Genomic DNA, 18021 nt, shown 5'->3' with positions numbered 1-18021 from the left:
ATCTGTTCGTTGATGTGGCCTTGCAATCCGACTGCCCATATACCTGTTGTTGTGATCCGATTGTTGGGCTCTAGGGCCCACTATCGGATCAGCCAGATATCACCCATGATAAGTTGGGCATATAGGGAAAAGATCCGCTCGCCAAATGAGTGGATATCTCTCTATGTATAGCCACCTTAAGAGCAGGGGTCCCCGATCACCGAGCCGCGTGCTGTGCCAAATGGGGTCGCTGAACTGGGCCGCCTCTGGTCGCAGCTTCAAAGACAATTACCTGCGTCATGCGCATGAAGCTCCGTCACCATGACAGACCAGTGTGCGAAGCCCAGGAAGCCTTCTACTGATTGCCAAAATGATCATAATATTGTTTGCGCTTTTTTTTTTGGCAATCACAGGAGCTCAGCAAAAATGAGAAAAAAAAACTTATTATGTGACACCCCCCAACACCCCTCCCCCCCCAGGCCTTGGAAAAATTGTCTTGCTTGGAACAGGTCCCTGGGGCACAAAAAGTTGGGTACCACTGACTGAATGCAAATAGTAAAGGACAATACTTTCCCATAAATAAACTGCTTCCTTCAATAATGCCTTGCAGAGAACGAGAGTTCATTGACACACATTAGAGCATCTTTACTTAACCTTTTCTGCGCCCCTATACTCTGTCTGTGTTGCCTGCATTGCCTTGCATAGTCTGCAGTGGCTAGTGGAACCCCAATGCTTGCTCATTAATATAATAAGTGAAGCTGTCACACTGCATCTCGTCATTAAGTGGACAAAATCAGATTTTGGGCTCATTCCAGCCGGCGTGATCCTAATAGGGAATGATGTGCCTTTCTTTTTCAAACGAGTTGCTCATCCAAGCCTGTGCTGGCATGCATATATATATATGTATGTATTATGTATAGCCAGCTGGAATTACACAGTGCAGGGGTCATGTGTGTATTGTTAGATGTACTATTTCTGTGTATCAAGAAACTTATAAAAAGGTCAGTAGTTTCAGACATCGAGGGCATCACAGTTACATTAGAGAGGAAAAGGTTAAAAAAAATCCATATAACAAACTGGCAAGAAACGTTTATCTGTAAAAATCTTCACAGACAACTAATGTCTCCATGTGTGCCAGTTGGGGGAGCAACTGTCGGTGCTGAACCCCATCTTTCATGGCAATGATATGCCACAGCCAGATGAGGGTCAGCTACTTTGGACAGAGGGGAAACGGCTTGGTGGACTATAATTGTGTAACTACTGAACAAAATGTACTTTATTTATTGTGATTTATATAGAGAACGGCCAACTGTCCACTTTTTTGTACATGCCCAGTTTAAGGGACTTGTCAGAGAAACTAGCACTTGAATTTAAAGAGCCATTTCCACATTTCAGAACGTATTTTCCAATACTGCACCATGTATAAAATTCTTTTCAGTTTCTCTCTGTTTTCTAGGTTGTTTTTTTTTACTGTTTTTCTAAACCTTTTCCCAGTAACAGCTCATTACACCAGAGTGCTACCTTGGTAAGCGGTTACAATTTGATAACATTAGTTAATACGCTTCTCTGCAGCTTGGCCCCCCCAACTGAGCATGCGCCCAGAGAATTGCTAAAGTCTGCAACAGAGCGATTGTTACGATTCATATTTAGGCTGCAGGGATTTCCCTGGTGCTGCTGAGGAATGAACCAGCTAATGAATTACATTAATAGTTTAGACCGTTGCAAACACATATTTGAGAGGAAGGAACCTGAAAATAAACCTACATTTTATAAAAACTGTAAAGGAGAAAAAAAGGAGGTTTTGCACTCATTATTTATAAAAGTGAGTTTCCTTTTTAATACAGCCATTATAGTAATTATTGATCATTTAGGAAACAAAATGCCGTGTGCAAATAGGGTTGCCACCTTTTCTGGAAAAAAATACCGGCTTTCCTATATATTATATCTAACATTGGGATTAACCATAATTTTTACCGGCCAGGCCGGTAAAATACCTGACAGATGACAACCCTATGTGCAAAGTGCAAAACAAAGGCTACACTTGACCATTTTTTGCATTTTGCACAATGTGTTCTGTTTTTCCAAGACGAATATAGCGCTGATGGATGAGAGCTAGGAGACATATAGGCTATAGCTGGTGGTCTTCTGCCCCACTTTTGCCTCTGGGCGCCTTCGTTTTTATTCTTGCGCAGGCCTCGCCCCTTTCGTGACATCATATTGGGGCGGGTGCGTGTATATAAAGAGGGGAATGCACTGAGTTAAGGGTGGGTGCGGGTGAAGGAGCAGAGGGTTAGTGTTGGTTGCGGGTTGGGTTTTGCTCCCCCGCCCACTAACTTGCGCATCATTCAGAGCTGGCCTGTGTGGCCTGATGCTGCTCTCTGCACTAAGTGCCAATTTTAATACAGCATTTCGTGGGGCACAAGTGCTTGTTAAAGGAGAACTAAACCCTAAAACTGAATATGGTTAAAAATGCCATATTTTATGCACTGAACTTATTGCACCAGCTTACAGTTTCAGCTTGTCAATAGCAGCAATGATCCAGGACTTCAAACTTGTCACAGGGGGTCACCATCTTGGAAAGTGTCTGTGACACTCACATGCTCAGTGGGCTCTGAGCAGCTGTTGAGAAGCTAAACTTAGGGCTCGTCACTAATTATCCAGCAGAAAATGAGGTTGTCCTGTAATATAAACTGATGCTTATTAAAGCTGATTCCAATGCTAATTGCACTGTTTCTGTGCTGCCATGTAGTGATTATCTGTATTAATTACTAATCAGCCTTATATTGTGACATTTCTATTCTATGTGTACTGTATATTGTGAGTGAGTCCCTAAGCTCAGTAAGTGACAGCAGCACAGAGCATGTGCAGTGAATCAGCAGAAAAGAAGATGGAGAGCTACTGGGGCATCTTTGGAGACACAGATCTTTACTGCTAAAGGGCTGGTACAGAAGCCCAAAACATCATGTATGACATTTCTAGCTACTTCTTTAGTAAAGCTTTAGTTCTCCTTTAAGTGAGCACTAAGGGGCTCCCTCTTGTGCCCCTAGCATTCTATCACTTAAACCCCAAGGAAAGGTAAATGATGCCTAATATTTAAGCTCCTCCAATCATTAAATAACCATTTTTCTGATAAATATTCCGAAACACCAGAGAGACTTTCTCTGTTTAATGGACAAATCTGTCCCTGCATCAAAGTACAGATACTGAGCAGAGATCAGCAACGGATTATTACAGGGTATTTCTTTAAATATATATATATATATATATATATATATATATATATATATATATATATATATATATATATATATATATATATATATATATATATATGAGGATTACCGGCTATTTATTTCAATATACATATATTATTTGTGAGCCCTAACGTTCAACATGAAAGAACCGATACACAGAGGGAAGAACCTGAATGAATAATTATGATTATGATGGATCTGTCTGTATTTCCCTACACTAAAATATACTAGTGCTATCGTTGCTATATTGTCTATGGATAACGAAGCGTATGGATTTATTGAATCTGGCACAACATATCAGCTGTATCTTCTGTACAAATAGATTTTTTTTCTCCCATGTAATTGCATAAAAAACAAAAATCTACCTTATTTATTTAGCAGTTTGTCGACTGCCTTCTCAGTTATCATCTTAGTCCAGAAGTATTACCGATTTCTGTAGCCCACAGTTGCTAATAAAAATACCACTGTACACTTGGCAGTAACATATAAAAGGCCCTTACCCAAGGAATGTGCCGCCGTGGTTTTGGAGCTGAAGAATCTCCCTAGCCCAAGGTCTCCCAGTTTCACCACCCCGGTGGCTGTGATAAACACGTTAGCAGGCTTGATGTCTGTGGATAAAAAAAGCAGAAGCAAGCCATTAATTCTTGTCCATTAATGCCACCCAATTAAACAGAAACTAAGACTTGCCAACGAGTCTCAAAGTTCTCCCAGGAGCCACTGGCACAGATCCCTTAGCATAGCATTGGAATGCCCAGTGTATGGCATGACTACTGAGGAATTCTGGGAGTTCAGTGCAGGTTCATTATCCCTCCATTCCAAGATTGGTGCTTACTCCACAACTGGTGAGGGTGTGCTCTCTGATTATTTACATTTGTATCAGTTGAAGGATGCCGGCGTTTTGTTTCAGCGCGTCGGATCACGCCGAAAACGTCCATGTAGTCCTACCGTTAAGGTTATTACTATGGCAAACTTTTTTCACATATGAAGGATATCCCTGCAGTGAGCACCAACCATTTGTTTTGCTACCGCCATTAATGTGGGTATCGGCTTAACAGTTCTTGTCGTAACGTGGGTGTTGTTTTAAAAGGGACGTGGCCAACCCTGGCTTCCATTATCGGCCCTCCACCACGTTGGCCGGAAAAAATCCGGCCCTCTGCACCACAGAAGTTGGACAGGGCTGTGCTAATGGAAACAATGGAGTGGTGCTCAGTTCTTTGTAAGGGTGAACCAAATCCAGGGTTCAGGACGTTGGCCAAATCCTAACATCTTTTGAAGAATCCCCGAAGGCATTCATTTTTTAATGCAAATTTTGGCCGAAACTCAGTTTTGACTTTTTTTCAATTGGAAAAACTCGTTCTTGTTAAGTTGCATTAAAAAAAACTCAACTGCGATGATTTCACTGCTTAAAAAACTCTAAAAACAAAATAGCTCAAGTGCTGACTGTACATCTTCCATTAATGTTTATAAAAGCTTGCCAGGTTTTATTTGCCAACTTTAATTTTGCCAAATTTCAGTTCATAAAACTATAATTGCAAAAAAAAAATCTTTCTCGAATCATGGAAGAATTGCAATTCTCAAATTTAAATAAATTTGCCCCTTAAAGGGGTGGTTCACCTTTAAGTTAACGTTTAGTGTGTTATAGAAATTCTAAGAAACATTTCAATTGGTCTTCATTTTTTTTTATAGTTTTTATTATTTTTTTTTTTAGTTTTATAATTATTTGCCTTTTCATTCTGACTCTTTCCAGCTTTCCAATGGGGTTACTGACCCCATCTAAAACCAAATGCTCTGTAAGGCTTCAAATTCCTCTCCTATTCATATGCCAGTCTCTTATTAAAAATGAATGCATGGTTGCTAGAGTAATTTGGACACTAGCAACCAGATTGCTTAAAATGCAACTGAAGAGCTGGTGAATAAAAAGAAAAATAACTCTAAAACCACAAATAATAAAAAATGAAAACCAATTGCAAATTGTCACAAAATATCACGCTTTACATCATACGAAAAGTTAACTGAAAGGTGAACAACCCCTTTAAAGGGGTATGTCATATTTAAATTCCATTTTATATAACGTTAATAGCTCTTTTCTGAGACAATTTGCAACTGAGCTTCATTTTTTGTAGTTTTTGAGTTATGTGGCCTTTTGTGCAGCAGTCCTCTGGTTTGGTTTTGGTTTGAACAAACAGACACTGGTTTGAATGAGAGACTGGGATAATATAAAAAAAGAAGACCAACTGAAAAGTTGCTCAGAATAGGCTATTCTATAACATATCAAGTTAACTTAAAGGTAAACAACCCCTTTAGAGGTGCATGATTGAACTCTTTGAGGCCCATATATTAAACGTCAATTTTTTCTGGTTGTAGGTTTTAGGGAGAAACCCCGAATTTTCTGCTTAAAAAAATCTGAATCTAAAAATAAACCAATAAATCTCAAACCTGTCAAGGTTATGTAGAAATCAATGGCAGATGTCCCTGATGTTTTTTGACATCGTGATCTGTGCTGGATAATCCAAAACACCCTGATTTTTAATAGATTTTTCGCAGCAAAAACTCAATAAGAGTTTTCGGAGTGCCAGTTCATACGATTTACAGTGATTTTTGACATAAAGATTTATCGCTCCGATTTCTTCGAGGAAAATTAATGATAAATGAGTTAAAATTGTGGATGGGAGTTTGGTCGGATTTGTTTAAAAAAATTAGATTCAATCAAATCAAAGTTAATGTTTTCCTCAAAGTCATGTGGCCAAAGCTGGGCCAAAGGGAAAGAACATCCACTGCCATCATCATGGCCACCACCACAGCGTATATGTAACGGTCACGTTATCAGGAACCTTGTTCATTGGTAGTACCTGCAATGGACAGGAGGACCCTGTGGGTTCCGTTGTTCACCGACGCCCTTATGGGGCCCCGGGCTTTCTGCTGCGGAATCCAACAAGGAAGTGCAAAAGAAGTCCATAAGCGATGTACCGGCAGGAATTAGAAAAGGTGTAGTCAATTCAGGCGAAGATTTCAAGACAGGCGGCAGAAAACGTAGTCGATGGTCAGACAGAAGTCGAAAACCAGGAAATCAGAAGTCAGTATAATGCTTGAGCAGGAACAGATAAACGGAAGCCAGCTTGGGCACTTGCAAAATGGTGGACTGGCCTTTTAAAGATATCTTGGCACCAAAAATTCAAAATTGTCATGCCAGGATGACGTAGTGACACTCGGCATCAAACGCCAGCGGCACGGTGCACCGACTTGCGAGGAGAAATGCTGGGAGGTAAGAGACCTCATCGATCTCTCGGCGCATCTTACAGTATATGTCTAGGGTCCTCTTCTGCCTACCCCTAGTTCTGGCCCTGTATGGATCCTGTGCACCCCTAGTTACATGTATAAATTCATATACATCAAGATGTAATATTCTGTGCCAACATGACTGCATGTCTAACAGCAAATACATGGGAAATAAATCCTACATTAGAGAATATTTTTTGTCTGAAGTTCTTTCTTTCCATGGCTTAGTGTGTAAGCAGGTACATCTAGGTTATGCCAGTAAATATCCTGGTGAGGGGCAAACAAAAATATGTGCAAATGGATAGTGCTGTTCAGCAAATCTGCAGGACATGATATAGATAGAGGTCTACAAATCTAATCATGCAGCTTTCCAGAGAGAACTAAGGTCCGCTGACATTGTGATGTCCTAATCTCTTATTCTCACGCAGTGTTGGACCTATATGAAGAGCTTGTGTTTTCAGATAACTTTTACCAGGGAGTTACATGTCCCACCGCCCCAAACGCTACATGCATCCCAACTCTGATCGATGTCTTTGTATTCCACCCTTCACAGCTGTGATGTGCAAAGACTTTAGAAAAGAATAAAAACACATCATCCTCTGACAGTTTCATCAGGCGCAATCATCAGAGGCTTCAAAGGGCGGATAAAACAGAAAAAAAAAAATGTTCAGAGGTAACAGGATGAGCAGCGAGGAAAAAAGCTGCAGGGGAAAGAAATATATGGAAAACAGGAGTTTTTTTTTTTAACCCACTGGGGTGAGACAAGTAATGTCCTGAAGACTTTTACTTCTATGGAAAATGTGCAAACAGAAACAATGGGCATGATTAACCCTCATGCACGTTTAGAAGAAAATCGAGCTTTCCTTCATTGTTCTTGCGCCTGAAATATATAATCTGATATATAAAGATACAAACGTTAAGGGTTATTGTTATGGAGATTTGTATTATGTGTTATGGAATTGTATTAAGCTCTGTACTGGTTCTTGCTGTGTGCTTGTGTGCGTACAAGATGTGATTCCAGAGAACACAGCAAATCACTATTTATTTGGCCTATGCACAAGTGTAACTATAGAGAAAGCAGACCCTGTGCTTACAGGAGTGGAAGGGCTAAGACTGTGGGGTCTGTTTCCTCTATAGTTGTGTTGAGATTCCCCCTCCTCAACCCCCAAAGCCTGTGAGAGCTGAGGGACACGAACTGTAGGCAGGGTCAGAATGGAGGCCCAGGGCCCATGGGGCTGCTGTCTCAGGGGCCCCTGAGCCCTGACCCTGCCGCAAATCCTGCTCCAGACCCCGGCCGCAGCCACCTTCATCATGCCCACTCTCCCCGGAGTGACGGCGTGCATGCATGTACCTGTTTTTGAAGCGACCGTGGCCGGAGACAAGATTGGGGCAGCAAGGGCAGGGAGCTAGTCTGGGTCCACGAGAGCCGGGGCCCACTGGGCTTTTTCCCGGCACCCCGCCGGCCCAGTCCGACCCTGGGTATAGGGTTGCTGAATGTGTGCCAGACCCCTCCCAAGATTTGTTTGTGTAGGGGGCACCTATGCCGCTGGGCCTGTGGGTGGCTGTTTGGGTGTCTGTCTACTTCAAATGCCAGGGTCTATTTTGAATCTCAGTCTCAGTCTGGTAACTACTGAAGGAGCAACGGGCGTGTGCTGTATGGCACCAAAGTGGCTAACAAAGGGTGCCCAGTACTGTCGAGGTGCTAGGAAAGTAGGGAACTCTGGGACTGGCTATATTGTGGGGAAGGATTGGTTAAGGGAACTAAAGGAGGGCTGATATAACAGGGAAAGTCGCTTACCCTCCATCTCTTGCAACATTACAGGCACCTAGAGTGCTGTGCAGGCTTGGCAGTGTCTGGTCTCCCATAATGGCAACTGATCATCCCAAACCCCTGCCCCTCACCCATTGCATTGTCATAATATACTATAATTTGTTCTAAAAAAAAATCAAGGGACTTGTTTCCATGTCAAAATTGCGTTTTCTGTAGTACTATTAAAAGTGTTTTGTCACAGCTGCTGGTGGGTAATTGTTTTTGGGTCTGGTCAATAAGGTTTCTCTTTACATGCTCAAGGAGGCTGCGGTGGCTGGCACAGGCCTGGATTTCGGGCTTGGGCGCCCCTAGGCCCTACCACCGAAGCCCTTGTGAGCGCCCTCCCCCAGCACACGCAAGCACGTGCATGCACTGTGGATTATGCGTACAGGAGTACACATCCCCGGTGCTCTTTAGGTTGCGGCTGGCCGGTATGCAACCCCTAAAAACTTCCCACCCTAGGCCCGGGCCTTTGTGGCCTTGCCACAAATCCAGGCCTGGGCTGGCATCTATGGTAACTTATGTGCGGTGTAACAATAAAGCTGTGGCCGACCTCCACCCATTAAAAGTCCGGTGTTTTATTTCTGATCTTATCTAAATCTGCTGCAATGGTAATGTTTATATTACACACAAGCAACTGCCTCCCCAAAGTCCCCTTCCCCAGTCGGGCAGCCCAGTAGAGTCACCATGCACACTACAAATCTGAAGTTAAGAGCATGCACACGGTGCCAGTAGGAGGTTATTTTTGTAGTCACCTAGTTAAACTACTGTTGGTTAATGCTCCTTTAACTAAGCATCTACAAAACTGTGGGGACTGAATGTTGGGTTCTTGGAGGTTGCCTTACCTCTGTGCATGATTCTACGGGAATGCATGTGTTCCACAGCACTGCATAACTGCACAAAGTATTTCCACACCGTCCTCTCTGGGATTAACCTCTTCTGCTTTTTAAAGTACTGGAACAGAGATGGAAGTGAGCGATCAAATGATCCATACAGGCACAAGTTCACGTTAATAGGAAGAATACAGACAAAGCATGCAACTAACGAACCTGTTTTGCTCAAGTTTTCATCAAGAATTTGTGGGGACATGATTAGGCCCCATAGGCGGGTAATGCTACTTTTGTAAATGTAAACACTCCCATATAATAATCTACAAGCCCTCTACTGTTGCCATTAGCTCAAGAGCTGGCTGGTTAACTTACTACACACCATAAGAGTTACTCATAGGAACTAAATCTCAGGTTTCTTCAGCTTCCCCTTTTCCGATATGAGTAACAAAACTAGGTACATGTGGAGTCTAATGAGCATCTTGTCTTAATTACCTTGCGCAACATATTTAACGCCTCAGACCCACAACCTGGAACAAACGGAGCTTTAGCCTCGAGCAGAGTTAGAGATGTCCTCCTGTTTTTTTATTTTAATATTTCAGTGTTGAGTTAAAACATAGTTAACTGTTTGCAGTATGCTCTCTAGTATAGGAAAAGATAATTATGCAGTATATATCCAGTAAGTTAGCAGATCGCAATTTTGCGCTTAGGAGGGAATTTTTATTCCGCAGTGAGCTGTACTGGTGAGAGGTTTGTTTGCCTTCATAACTTTTGGAAATGTTGACCTTTTACAAACATACTTAAATGCATTTACTAAATTACTAAATTGGTACCCACAGCAACCAATTGTCAATTTTCATTTTGCAGCAGGACTATATTTCAGGTCTATTCCATCTGCAGACTTTCCACACTGTACCACAACAACACATCAAAAAATGATTATTGCTGGAATTCTACATTTAATACAAATTTCCAAACAAGTTGCCAGTGCCTGCTGTGACCCTCTGAAAAATGGAAATTAACCGTTAGGGCTCTTACACACGGGCGGTTATTCCTGTGCTCCCCTGCGTTGCACTTTCTTCCCTTCAGCCATAGGGGAGCGCAGGAGTAGACACAATCAATTATTGTGAAGGGGCTGTACTTACACAGATGCATGTATGCGCCCAACGCAGGTGAAATGCAACATGCTGTGTCCCACCTGCGTTTGGCGCTTACATGCGTCTGTATGAGTACGGCCCCCTGCGGCTTAATGGAAGAAAGCGCAACAAAGGGGAGCGCAGGAAAAACTGCCCGTGTGTAAGAGCCCTTAGTGTGTGGATACACTTACTAAGAGTAGTTAATAGGACAATGGATTGTTTCCCAATTACACTCATTTCATCCAAAGAACTTTCTAAAATAAGTTAGTGCATGATTTCCCACCTCCATAGATACACAAAGAACATTTTCATTCTGCCTCTTAAGTAGTTGTGTTTCTGTGTTATTTCCCTGGGTTATTTTTAGAATTACTTATAATAGGTAATAGGTATACGATCCCTTATTTGGAAACCTGATATCCAGAAAGCTCCGAATGACGGCTGTCTCCCATAGACTCCATTTTATCCAAATAATCTACATTTTTAAAAATAATTTCCTTTTCTCTGTAATAATAAAACAGTCTCTTGTACTTGATCCCAACTAAGATATAATTAATCCTTATTGGAAGCAAAACCAGCCTATTGGGTTTATTTAATTTTTTAATTATTTTCTAGTAGACTTAAGGCATGAAGAGCCAAATTACAGAAAGATCCATTATCCGGAAACCCCCAGGTCCCGAACATTCTGGATAACAGGTCCCATACCTGTATTAGATATCCCATCTTATTCCATCTTACTCCTTACTTTAATCATCTGAGAGAGGTCTCCGGCATCCGCAAGCTCCAGAACAATATTCAGCTCATTGTCTTCAATAAAGGAATCCAAATACTTGATTACATTTGGGTGGTTCAGTTGCTGTCAACAAAATTAAAAAAAAATTATAAACAGCCCACATTATAGCAATAGTCTTCAAGGGCCACAGCACGTGATTGGATTAGTGGAAGAGTTGATATGCCGAGAACTTCCCACACCAGTCAGAATGACCCCTCTTATATTCAGCTACAATTAAAGAAAACGTATGCCATAATTTGCATCAAAATACTCATTCGCAGAGGAGCAAGGTTGTACTCTAACTTGGGACCATCCAGTGTTTTTAAACTGGCATCAAAATAAAATGATATAGCACTTAGTACTTTGATTACACTACAGTGATCTCCAGACACAAGGCCCATCAAGACTTGGGGCCACACCTTCACCCCACTGAACGACAACAACCTTCGAATTAAGCCAGGGGTGTCCAACTTTTTGGCTTCCCTGGGCCACATTGGAAGAAGAAAAATGTTCTGGGGCCACACTCGAGATACACACAAACACTAATGCTAGCTTTTGATTTATTTTATTGTAAAAGGAAAGACGGTATCATAAAACTAATGTATCAATATCTTGTTTCAATGGAAGTAGTTGCAATTCTCAGTGAATTCTCAAGGTGCTCATCAGATAATTTGGTTCTAATTTTACTCTTAGGGGGTTATTTATAAAAGTCCGAATTTATTTCAATATTTTCTGCTACAAACTTCAATCAAATCCAGTCAGTTTTTTTGCACTTATTTATTATTATATTTTCCTGAAATTTTACTTTGTGGGAAAAAATCAGATTTTCAAGATTTTTTCAGATTTTTCATCCGAAAACTCTGAAAACTTTGGGGGTATTGCACGAAACCCAGGGCACATCAAAAAATCATTGGGACTTCTCCCATTGACTTATATGCAACCTCAACAGGTCTGACGGATTTTCTGATTCAGACTTTTCCATCCTCTGGGTTTAATAAATTCTGATACATTTGTGATTTTTTCAAAAGTCAGATTTCGTGAAAAAATTTCAGCTTAGTAAATAACCCCCCAAGTGTGTTCATTCTTGAAAAATGTAGGCGCTGCATATATCCCTAGCGTAGCGCGCGATGCCGCTGAACAATGCTTACCTGCCTTTGTAAGTAACCCAACGCTCACTTGTTAACCACTTTTCCTGCTCTAGAAAGCCACACACCGCACATCCCATGTAAAATTTAAACCACACATGCACACAATTAGCGACCCTGTACATACGCGCTCTGTGGGTGACATTGCAACATGATATTTCCTGGATTGGCTGAAGTTCAAGAAGGGCCGCATTCATATCCATCCTGGGCCGCGGGTTGGACACCCCTGAATTAAGCATTGTCTTCGTTTGCAAAATAATTTGCACATTGCAGAATTTATCATTTTGTCCATTACAGGTCTTGGACTGTTCATCTAGGAACTGCCCAAACAAATATAGCAAATCCAGGGTTGTTGTACCTGAGAAACTCGGTTTGCCCCAATAAAGTTTACTTTTCAAACTGTACTTTTGCATATATTTCATGCAGTCTTCAACATAATATGGTTTCCCATATTCATTATTATAATCATAACATTCAGATATTGGTGAACATATTTGTTAATGCATTTATTACTGTACTTCCCACGCCATCCCTTTATCCACTCCAAGAGTCGGACTGGAGACCATTGGGCACACTGGAGTACCTGACTTCTAGGGCCCCATCACTGCTGATCACCCCAAACCCAACTGCAACCTATGCCAACCTCCCTAGTGAAACCCCCGCCCACCATGTACACGATTGCTGCACAATGGACTGGAGGTGTTGGGGCTCACTGGGATTTCATGCTGCATGCCACAAAAAGAGAAGTATATTTAATAAATGAAATGACTTTAAATTGTACAAATATACAACATACTGTGCATGTTACCTATGTACAAAGGAAGGCAGTGCAAAGTAAGGCAAAATCTCAATGGTTTAATATGAGAGTTAACAATCAGATGGGTAAGACAAATACTAACCGTGTATTAAAGGCATTAGGGTTGTTGCAAAGTTGTTGCAATTAAATTAGCTGGGTCATCTGAAACTTTTATTGGGTATAAAAGAAAGCAGCCACAATTTTAAAATTAAAAGGGCATTGCAGAATAGTAAAACAAATTCCCAAATATTTTTTTAAAATGTAAATAGTACAAAAACAATTAAGGTCGGACTATTCAACTGTTCATATCAGAGCCAAGTAAACTGGAAATATGTGTAATCTGAACTTCTTTCATTGGCAACTTCTTTTACACCGCTGAAAAAACAGTTAAAGGCATATATAATATTTTTTATTATAGTAATATCATTACAATTTTTCTTATTTAAAAATATCCCTTTGAAGCACACCCCTTGAAATCATAGAACAAAAGGGGTAATTTAGTGCAGGGCAGGGAGCAAAGTGCAGCAAATGGAAGCAAAGCCTTGGGCACTGCTAAACGACCCCTACATTACTGAAAGCATACTACTCTGTTACTTGTCCAAAGTCTACTTGCCTTCTTCCCATAACCATTAGTCTTCAGACTCACTCTTCATAAAAATATCAGACTGCTGGCATTTCATTCTGAATGGTCGCCCTTCTACTGTCGGCATGCCTGAATATAGTTCAAGAATGAGTGACTTACACTGCACAGAATGACATTACAGTCCGTATGCATAGTGATTACATATATCTATATTGCTAGAAACAGATTTGATTTTCCAAATTAAAAAAAAACATAACAAAATTGTCCAGGAGAACTAATCTTCATACTTGGAAAGTGTAAAATCTGTGAAGCTATGGAATTCTTATCCTAACAAGTTTGTTCTGGCAAAGGCCATAAATATTTAAAGAAAGGTTGAGTTTTGTGTTTTTAGCAAACAGTAAATGACAAGTTCACAGGTATTAACAGACAAAATATTCTGCCTATGTCTGAAACAACATAAAAACTAAACTGAAGGATGGGCATGATGTACTTTATATGTTAAACCTCAACAACCGTGTTAGATATGTCTGTGTGTTGTATAAACATAAGGTGCAATAGGTTTGCTCTTATTATATGGCCAATTTAATACCGATAGAACAGAATGTCAGTATTTCTTTAGCTTAGGACAGGTCCATGTAGGAGGCTAAATCATGACCCTTTCAATAGGAAATGTGGACTAAAAACTAAAAGGTTGAACTTGATGGATGTGTGTCTTTTTTCAACCTTACTATGTTACTATGTTACCTAAAAACAAAATTCTATCCAGAAGGTTTGATCTCCGTGAGATGGACTATACAAATCTGTTCTAATGATAAAGACGTGTTACTAACAGGAGGTCTTTTGGTCTGGCTTTTTAGGGCAAAAACTCAAATTTTCCATAAAACAAAACTACATTTTTTTTAATGTATTAAACCCTGATGCAGAAAAAAGCCAGAATCCGAAAATCCGCCAGCCTCAGACCTGTAGAGGTCCTGTATAAGTCAATGGGAGAGGCACCTATATCATTCTGACTTTTTCTGGGTTTTCGAACAAAAGCTCGAAACATTCGAGCGATTTGGGAAAAAAGCATGAAAAATTAGAGCAATTCGGGTTTTCGCTGATTGATTGAATCGGGTTTTTTAATAATAAATAAGCTAAAATCGGGCATGGGAGTTTGGTCCTGATTTTTTTAAATAAAATATGAGATACATTCAGATTTTAACCAATAACACCCTAAGTAAGTAAGCTTCATTTTAATTTTTTTAATAGGGGGGGAATAAAAACTAAATTATAAGGGAGAATTTTTTCAGTTAAATAGTAAAGAATGAGAACAGAGCAGTATAGTGGCTTATACACAGGAATACGAGTTACTATAAATCTTAGTTCTACAAAGATATTTCCCATTCAAAAGGACAATGCTATTTATTATTATCTGGAAGAGAAGGCAAAGAGCAGTTGCTTTATTTTCTATAGAGATTACCAACCACTCAGATGTATGGGAAATTCACATACACAGCTTTATAGTTTTATAGTTATATATATATATATATATATATATATATATATATATATATATATATATATATATATATATATATATATATATATATATATATATATATATATATATATATATATATAGTGATAGAATGCTGATGCACACCAGGATTTTCTTTCTTCTATCACTATATAAGTCATTCTGTCTTTGCACCCAGGTGAAGTTTTTTCTAAGTGTGTGCTCAAGCCTTCATGGATGCGACTGAAATAAGTTAAGTAATTCAATTGTCGGATCGTGTTACATCCGACAGTCGCGTCGCATCAATAATGCGACACGATCCAACACTGGCATTACTTACCTTATTTCCGTCACATCCGACGAGACGCATGCGTTTTTTCGCAGCGCGTCGGATCGCCGCCGAATCGTCCGTGGAGTCCTGCCCTTAGAGTCAGTAGAAGCTTCATTAAGAATTCTATTGCTTCATTATTGAGTGTAGGACTGGCCAGAAATGGGATGATTTTGACGTAGTTGGCCAGCTTAAATATATTGCAATATATGGACAAACAATCCCTGTTTTGCTTAAAGGGTAAGTCATTTTTCAGTAGCAGTATGCACAAAATGTCTCTGTCTTAAATATATTGATAATGGGTTGAGTGCAGAGGACTCTTGTATTTGTCTATATGTATTTTGTGGTCACAACCTCATTGCACCCCCGCCTAATGGTTTTAAAAATCAGTGGTGAGCACAACTTTCCCTTGTTTGTTATAGTTTATACAGGAGCAGTGACCAGCTCCATGTTGTAGCTCCCACCCTTCCCAGCTATAGTCAGGTGATTCCACTGGTGTCTAATAAAAGGGCAGCCAAGTTTGTGAGTTTTACTTTGAAAGCAGCAAGTAAGTTGCAGGTAAAACGTAGTCCCTTTGTAAAATGTATAATGAAGCAATAGAATTCTTAATGAATCAGATAAAATTGAGCGTAGGACTGGCCAGATATGGGATGACTTTGACGTAGTTGGCCAGCTTAAATATATTGCAATATATGGACAAACAATCCCTGTTTTGTTTAAAGGGTAAGGCATTTTTCAGTAGCAGTATGCACAAAATGTCTCAATGTCTTAAATATATTGATAATGGGTTGAGTGCAGAGGACTATTATATTTGTTTATAATAGGGAACAACCATCCCAAGGGGCAGCACTAGTGACTTAGAGGGACGTCGTTCATCAAGCAGTGTTTTTAGCTAGGAATTCCCGTCAGTGACAGCCTTGTCATGGTAAAATAGCTACACACGACTGTGGTTGCTTTAAGGAACATAAAGAAAAAAGGGTGCTGCATATGTCAAGTTCACATAAAAACTATTGAAAAACAATATTTACTACATTCTTTCACACATTACAAGTTTAAGTAAACTTTATTATATTTGTAAACGGCTATTGTAACAAACATTACTACTCTTTTAAGCACAGCCTTTTCTATGGTATTTGCAGAGACGTCTCTGGGGGAAAAAAATGATTAAAGGCAACTTTGTACATCAGAAAAAAAAATCTGCCTTTGTACGAACAAAAGGGAACCAGCATGGGACCTATCAATTACTCGGAGCTGGGCTGAGAGTATTGATTCGGCAAGTTATTACCTTTCCGCCATGAAGAGGAGATGCTGACAGACCCACCAAAGCTGTTTTCGCTTGCTTCAAATACACACCAATTGTTTATGAAAAACATCAGCCCTTAAACTATTGTGAGGCAAAGCCACAGAGAGGGCCCTTTCCACCTGCACTGTTACAGCAAACTGCTGACCCCGTATCAAGGTAAATACTTTCTCGGGATAACACTTAGAACTTTCATTAATGTTCCATTTGATTTGTTGAGCTGCTTGGAAGCTGCGCTCAGGGTTTGTATCAGACATAATTTATAAACGCGTACACATTAGAAAGGAATGCCCTACAGGCAGTGAAACGGATGCACTGGCTGCTCATTCACAACGCAATGTGACTGCTCAGACTGACTCACCAGATTTCGAGCTGTTTGATGCTGTGATTTGAGTGTTTAACCGGCATTTTTTCTCTCCGCGGGGAGCCAGGCTTTGAGCATACTTGCAAATTTCAAGTGCGAAATGTTTCAAAAATATATATATTCAGCAAAGCAATGCCCACAGGCCACAAAACGTCTTTCTGCAAGATCATTACCCAGAAAATATTAGGAAGGTTTAGAGAAGTCTATTCTGTTATGTCAAATATGTTTTCAGCCAGACGGATTCTAGAAGTGCGCATGCTGGCAGGCCGATCTCTTTAGGCAAAATTAGGGTTAATCTACCAGTTTGTGATAAAAGATTCTCATCCATTTGGGCAGTGAGCACAATAAAAAACGTAGAGAAGAAGGTAAAAATATCCATATGTTTCATTACAAAACCAAAAGAGCCGTAGCTCCATAAATAGTTGTACACAAGTAGTAGCAGATCAGGCCCGGATTTGTGGAAAGGCCACCTAGGCCCGGGCCTAGGGCGGAAGGATTTTAGGGGGCAGCATGATGCCCAACCACACCCACATTGGTTCAGAAACATTGGGAATGTGCAAGAGACACAATCATTTTTTACATTTCCCGTACGCCAATCCCCATTGCTCCGGTTCCGATGATGAAAATTTGCACAAAGGGGAGGGGACGGGGGCGATGAACAGAATGGGGCCCTGCTTTAAGTGCCAGCTCTTGGCCAGCAAAACTAAGATTCAATTTGTATCAAGGGCAGATAAAATGCACTTGCATAGATCCTAGATTACTTATGTGACAGGGGACCAGGGGATGTGCATTGATCAATCCCCCCTCTTTGTTGTATGCTTGTAACTAATTTGACCAGATCAGTAGCACTTCCACTGTATTTACATATTTTTACTTTTTTTTTCCACTTTTGTATTGTAACAGAGTTGTTCTGCTGGAAGTCTAGCAGTTATACTGTAGGCCAAGCTTCTCTGTGGTTG

General features: G+C 40.4%; 1 protein-coding gene across 5 annotated transcripts in view; it reads right to left on the bottom strand.

Moving 5' to 3' along the window:
- Positions 1-18021, bottom strand: part of nek6.L (NIMA-related kinase 6 L homeolog) — a 132506-nt gene that overhangs the window by 20172 nt on the left and 94313 nt on the right. For all 5 annotated transcript variants that reach the window (XM_018228464.2, XM_041571846.1, NM_001097145.1 and 2 more), the window contains 3 exon segments: positions 11025-11135; positions 9165-9273; positions 3734-3841 (listed from right to left, as the gene is read on the bottom strand). In XM_018228464.2, coding sequence (XP_018083953.1) covers positions 3734-3841; positions 9165-9273; positions 11025-11135 — 328 coding nt within the window.

This window comes from Xenopus laevis, chromosome 8L (genome assembly GCF_017654675.1).
Source record: "Xenopus laevis strain J_2021 chromosome 8L, Xenopus_laevis_v10.1, whole genome shotgun sequence".
Taxonomy (NCBI): Eukaryota; Metazoa; Chordata; class Amphibia; order Anura; family Pipidae; genus Xenopus; species Xenopus laevis.
The sequence above is the reverse complement of the archived record's forward strand: the minus strand, read 5'-3'. Positions and strand labels throughout refer to the sequence as shown.